The 6,546-nt window shown below is 38.0% G+C and overlaps 1 protein-coding gene across 1 annotated transcript; it reads left to right on the forward strand.

Moving 5' to 3' along the window:
• The first annotated feature begins 230 nt into the window (after nt 1–230).
• On the forward strand, nt 231–2,291 carry LOC104092564 (bifunctional pinoresinol-lariciresinol reductase 2-like). Its single transcript, XM_009598190.4, has 4 exons — nt 231–598; nt 1,375–1,618; nt 1,716–1,919; nt 2,029–2,291. The coding sequence occupies exons 1-4, from the start codon at nt 269–271 to the stop codon at nt 2,190–2,192; spliced, it is 942 nt and encodes a 313-aa protein (XP_009596485.1). The 5' UTR covers nt 231–268; the 3' UTR covers nt 2,193–2,291.
• The last annotated feature ends 4,255 nt before the right edge of the window (nt 2,292–6,546 follow it).

A 6,546-nucleotide genomic window follows, 5' to 3' on the forward strand; every position in this document is an offset into this window, starting at 1 on the left:
TAAAAAAATAAAAAATAAAAAAATTCTTGTTCCAATATATAGCATGTGGTTGTAGCTTCGCGTCGAATAAAATAAAATATAATTTTAATGTCACAAAAAAAGGAGTAAAATCTAAAACAAAAAAAAGGCCTTGTACTCCAAGACAAAAACCCACAACAGAAGGAAAATAAAACAAAATTAACATAAAGAAGATCCATTCTATAAATAGGCAATGAAGTATCATATATAACAATCCATTAACGAAAGAGGAAGAAATTAATATATTGAGATGGAAAAAAGCAAAGTGTTGATTGTAGGAGGAACAGGGTACCTAGGGAAGAGATTAGTGAAAGCTAGTTTAGCAAATGGTAATAAAACCTACATTTTGCGTCGTCCAGAAATAGGAGTTGATATTGAGAAAGTTGAAATGCTTATTTCTTTTAAGATGCAAGGAGCTCATCTTGTAACTGCTTCTTTTAACGATCATCGGAGCCTCGTCGATGCCGTTAAACTCGTCGATGTTGTCATCTGTGCCATCTCCGGCGTCCATATTCGTAGCCATCATATCTTACTTCAGCTCAAGCTTGTGGATGCCATTAAAGAAGCTGGAAATATCAAGGTATAATATAATTAATGAAGAGTTTTCTCATGCATAACTCGTTAATTATGGAGTATTAACTATGCTTAAATGCAGATCCGGAATTTAAATATGACCGATTCGACTTTAAAAATATTACGATTGATCGATTATTGCGCTTTTAATATATATATATATATATATATATATATATATATATATATAAAGTAGTATGTGATGTCAAAGAGAAACTTCAACATGTCATAAAATTTTCTAAAAGGAAGAAAAGTCCGAAGTTTTAATTAGATTTAAAAATCAGAGAACCCTCACGTGGATGGCATGAAGAACCGAAGAAAGTCCCAGAAAGTCTTTGCTTCTCACTAGTATCCGGGGTACATTATCAAGTTAAGTAGACTAACAATTAATAACACAGTCATTTATTCATATAATATAATTGGTTCTACACAATTAAATTGTACTCTAGTATTCTAGATAATAGTACATAGCTTAAACTCTTAGTTAATGATATTAGCACGTACACGGTTACGTCGCATTTGTTTCTGAAATTATTCAGAACTTGCAAAAAAAAAGTTGGAAAAATTAATTGAAAGATCGGAAGAATACCCTGAGTTTAGGCACATTGAGTGTGGCGCGAAAGTATCATAGCACTTCGAACATAATATAACACTTATTCATCCAAACTGATAACATATTCATAATTATATAATATGCATGTGTAATTGAGGTTCGGCAGTTTAAATCATTGCCAAGACAATTCATTTGGGATATGAAATATTTGAAAATATAAAATTGTACAGAGATTTTTGCCTTCTGAGTTTGGAACGGATCCAGCAAGAATGGAAATTAATGCAATGGAGCCAGGTAGAGTGACATTTGATGATAAAATGGTGGTGAGAAAAGCGATAGAAGAAACTCACATTCCTTACACTTACATCTCTGCTAACTGCTTTGCTGGTTACTTCCTCGGTGGTCTTTATCAAATTGGCCACATTCTTCCTTCTACTGATTCTGTTGTTTTGCTCGGAAATGGCAACCAGAAAGGTAATTTGTTTGTATAATTAGTTCCTTTTATCTTTCTGTATATGGTTTGTTGTGTATTTTGTATAATTCTCTTTGTTATGATATATATATTTTGCAGCAATTTGTGTGGACGAAGATGATATTGCAACATATACCATAAAGAGCATAGATGATCCAAGAACACTCAATAAGACACTTTACATTAGGCCTCCTAAAAACATACTTTCCCAAAGAGAGGTTGTTCATATTTGGGAAAAGCTCATTGGTAAGGAGCTTAAAAAATCAACTCTTTCCAAAGAAGAATTTTTGGCTCCTATGAAGGGTAAGAACCATAAATCATATACTCCCTTTGCCCCAATTTGATTGGCATTTCCAAAAGAATGAAAATGTTGTATTAATTTTCTCTTTTTTTTTTGTTCCATAAAAAACAGAGCTTGAATATGCAGAACAAGTTGGAATGTGTCACTATTATCACGTTTGCTACGAAGGATGCCTTGTTAATTTTGAAATAGGAGAAGAAGGAGAAGAGGCATCCAAACTCTATCCAGAGGTTAACTACACTACAGCCCAAGACTACATGAAGCGTTACGTCTAAGTCTATAAGCATCATGTGTGGTAATTCTTGGTTCTAATTGGCTTTGTAAAAAAATTATCTTTGTTTTCGCTATTAATAAACTATTTTCTTTTATCAGAATTTATGATATAGATTATTTAATCTCATATTTTAATTTTTCATGTAACGACCCGAGATTCTCTCCTTCGAGACCGTGATGACGCTCACTTGTTAGGCAAGCCAACGTTAGAATAATATTAGCCATTTTTAAAAAAATTTAAATTAATTAATAACAAAGAAACAAATACGGAAATAAAGTATGAAATAAAGTGAATAATCCATAATAATAACGATGTCTAAATACCATCCCAGAAATGGTGTCACAAGTGCACAAGCTTCTAAAATAATACAATCAAGGGTCTGAATAAAAATAAAGTTGTCTGAAAGAAATACACAAGTACGATAAAGTGGAAGGGGACTTTAGAACTGCAAACGTCATGCAATTATACCTCAAGTCTCCTGCGAATAGCTGAATTCGAGTAAATTTACTATACGCCGCTGGGACCAACTCCGGTATCTGCACAAGAAGTGCAGAGTGTAGTATGCGTACAACCGACCCCATGTACTCAGTAGTGGTGAGCCTAACCTCGACGAAGTAGTGACGAGGCTAAGACAGGTCACTTATATTAACTTGTACGCAATAATAATAATAACAACAATAATAGAAATAAAACAGGTATCTCATTTCAACAGTTGAAGCCAACTCAACAGTCATAACCAATTATTATTTCAATTAGTTTCTGTTGCGGCGTGCAACCTGATCCCATAATATATTCATATCCAATTCCGTTGCGGCGTGCAACCCGATCCCACAATATATTCACACTCAATTCCATTTTGGCCTGCAACCCGATCCCAATATATTCATTTCCATCAATTATGTTGCGGCATGCAACCCGCTCCTCCAATATATTCACTTTCATTTCTGTTGCAGCGTACATCCCGCTCCTCAAATAATATAATTTATCAATTCTTATAAAGAAATTACTCCAATAAATGCAACAATTAATATGAAATTATAAGACAACAAGCATACAATAATTATGTTTTGTTTAAAAATAAGTGACGGCAAGTACCAATTAATTATGAAAATTATGGAGGAAATAGGCAATTTAATAATTAGTATGCTAAATGTCAAGTATCAATTAAGTCACATAAATCAAATAAGCATATAGCAAGTATAGCATGGATTCAAGGCATAATATTGAGCAAGGAATATGAGAGAAACAATTAATATAGTAATTAATTCATGATTTAAAATAATTTATAATTTTCAAATAATTAGGCAAATAATTAATTTGACGACGCATAGACACTCGTCACCTCGCCTATATATATCAAAATTTCTTTACAAGGGCTAAATAGCCCCGATACATACTTTTTACAAAAGGCCGAATGGCCTAAACAAAAAGATAGTACAAAAAGCAAAAAGATCCTAAATGGCCTAATCTTCATTGGGGGCTATATGCAACGAAGGAATCAAACGACGAAGCTGTGAGTACGAGCCTAGAGCTATTAGATGAAAGTTGCGAAGCCGCCCTTGTCCGACTGGCCTCCCAAAATCAGCGGATCGAAAGGTATTACAATCGAAGGGCCAACCTTAGTCACTTCAATACCGGGGACTTGGTACTAAGAAAGGTCACACTAAGCACCCGAAACCCGAATGAAGGGAAATTGGGCCGAATTGGAAAGGACCGTACCGAGTTATCGAGATCACCGGGAAAGAATCCTACAAGCTCAGAACAATGAACGACGAGCAACTACCAAACAACTGGAATATAACTCACTTAAAGCGATATTACTGTTAAGGTGCGGTCCCGTTCTTTCTTTTATTTATATTTTAAACTAACACTTATAGGTAACCAACAAAGGATGATTCGAGACCCTAGGTCTGAAAGCACGTATTGCACTCTTTTTTCCTTGAACCGGCTTTATCCCAAATGGGTTTTCCGGCAAGGTTTTTAATGAGGCAAAAAGTAGATCGTGCTAATTTAGAATCGAAGGCCGGCTACGAACCGGGGACAATGATCACAACAGCATTTGATGCCTCTCTTTGGTCAACCTCGAACACTGGGGGGGGGGGGGGCAATATCCCCGGATATCGAATTTAGCAAGGCATTTCGACTTCATGATTGAAGGGCCTTGATCAATAGGATTTATTGTAAGGGCCAAATGGTCAAATGAACCATGCCCGCTCAAATCACTCGAGCCCTGGCACAAAACATGTATACATGTACAACTATAATGCACAAGAATAAAAAAGAAGACTCTTTTTTGCATATAAACATTTTGTCCTAAAAAACGTTTCTTGAATTTCTCAAGGAATTTCCTACACCTGATCCCCTAAATATATCGAGCCCAAGGGTCACCTTAATCTGAGTTCGAACATTCACTTCACTCGGGGACTGTAGGCATTGCCTAAATTAAAAGGTTAAGGCCATTCCCGGATCAACGAAACCCGAGAGCACAAAAGCTTATTTGGCATTGCCCGAATTAAAAGGCTAAGGCCATTCCCGGGTCAACAAAACCCGAGGGTACAAAAGCTCATTTGGCATTTCCCGAAATAAATAGGCTATGACCATATCATCATGAATCAGAGACGTCCGAAACTCGTAGCAAAAACAAGGCCTTCAAAAAATTCTTATAACCGGTTTTAAAGGCTACCCTCGACAAGCTATAAACCTAAATTTTTTATTGGAAAAGTTTTCGGTAACACCGAATCCCTACAATGCCTTAACACAAAGTAAAGGCAAGGTTTGTTCGAACCTTCAAACGTAACCTAATCGTTTTATGCTAAGGCCTTTCGACCTTTGCGAATACAAATAAAAAAGCAAAGGAAAAATTCAGAAGCTATGAAAAGGAAAAGCCTATATATATATATATATATATATATATATATATATATATATATATATATATATCAAAATTTCTTTACAAGGGCTGAATAGCCCCGATACATAATTTTTACAAAAGGCCGAACGACCTCAACAAAAGGATAGTACAAAAAGCAAAAAGATTCTAAATGGCCTAATCTTCATTGGGGGCTACATCATCGCTACGGGGTCTTTGCCACCATCAGAACCACCTGACTCTTCAGACCCCTCGGAATACTCCTCAGGATAAGCCAAGTTCCAGGCCTTGGCTTCGCATATCTTGGCGTTCTCGATTTCAGCCAATATGTCTAAATTTTGAGCATGGACTCCCTCGAGGGCCTCCGTTCGGGATTGCCACCTCGCATGCTTCACCATGTTTCTTGCTTGTTCCTGATGGCCTTGACATTGGCCTTGAAATGGGCCACTTTATCATCGGCCTCGGTCTTGGCCGCGATGACCTCTAACTTGGCCGCCTCAAGCTCCTTGGCCAGGTTCTCTTGACCAGAAGCATCCGAGTTCAACTGAGATTGGAGTCCCTCGATCGTATTGACCTACACCGAGTATGTCTCCTTTATAGCTAAACCTCAGTCGAAGCCAATTGCGCCCGGGCAGTCTCTATTTTCGAGGCCAGGTAGTCCATATTTCTCTTCCATTCTTTGGCCTCAGCCTTCACCATGTCCACCTCCACCTAGAGCTGCTCGATCTGCTCAAGTCTCTTTTGAACTTGTGGGTTCGGGTTGTTAGCCAATGTTTCTGAATCATCATCACTAAGTTCGAATATTTGTCTTACCTGCTCGACCAGATCGGCATGCTCCTTTCGAGCCGCTTCTAACTCGGCCTGGAGCTTCTCACTAAGAAGCTTGTAAGCGTCCTTCTCAGCAAGCTCCTGAGTCTCGGACTCGTAATGCTTGAACTCCTCCCGATATAGGAGAAAGGCCTCATGATGAAGCACAGAGGCCTGCAAGCACAATGGAAAATGTTACGATTATTCATGATTAAATCTAAGTACAAAATGAAGGAACATTCGAAATCACCCAATTCAGCACCTGTTGAGCTTCGTTGAACAGGTAGGGCGCTTCCACCTCGTTCATTATAGCTTGATCCTCTTCAGTCACCAAGCACCGAAGGTAACTGGCAATCCCCACCGAGGCAGAGAGAACCCGGGCGTCCTCCGGAATGGACATAAAAATTGCTCGTCTCCGAGTAGGAACAACACTCGGAGTTGGGAACTGATTCACTAATTTTGGAATTGATGAAGATCTGCCAGCTCTCGGGGATGGTATCTTCTTTGGTACCAGTAAGTCTCCCAACCCGGTGACATCCTCCGGAAAGGTAGAATCCAGGCCATCGAAGAAATTGTGGAAAGAATCTGCTGCTCCTTGGGCCCCTTCGCCGAGGTTACCTTTCAACGTATGAGACTGATTTATCATAGAATCGGTAAATGAAGGCGACCCAGAGATATC

Source organism: Nicotiana tomentosiformis, chromosome 6, assembly GCF_000390325.3.
Source record: "Nicotiana tomentosiformis chromosome 6, ASM39032v3, whole genome shotgun sequence".
In the NCBI taxonomy this organism is placed as follows: Eukaryota; Viridiplantae; Streptophyta; class Magnoliopsida; order Solanales; family Solanaceae; genus Nicotiana; species Nicotiana tomentosiformis.

Excerpts from the sequence above, each read along its gene's own strand:
- LOC104092564 (XM_009598190.4), top strand. The coding sequence starts at position 269 with ATGGAAAAAAGCAAAGTGTTGATTGTAGGAGGAACAGGGTACCTAGGG. Across the intron at positions 599-1,374 it reads AAGAAGCTGGAAATATCAAG|AGATTTTTGCCTTCTGAGTT; the intron begins GTATAATATAAT and ends AAAATTGTACAG. Across the intron at positions 1,920-2,028 it reads ATTTTTGGCTCCTATGAAGG|AGCTTGAATATGCAGAACAA; the intron begins GTAAGAACCATA and ends CATAAAAAACAG.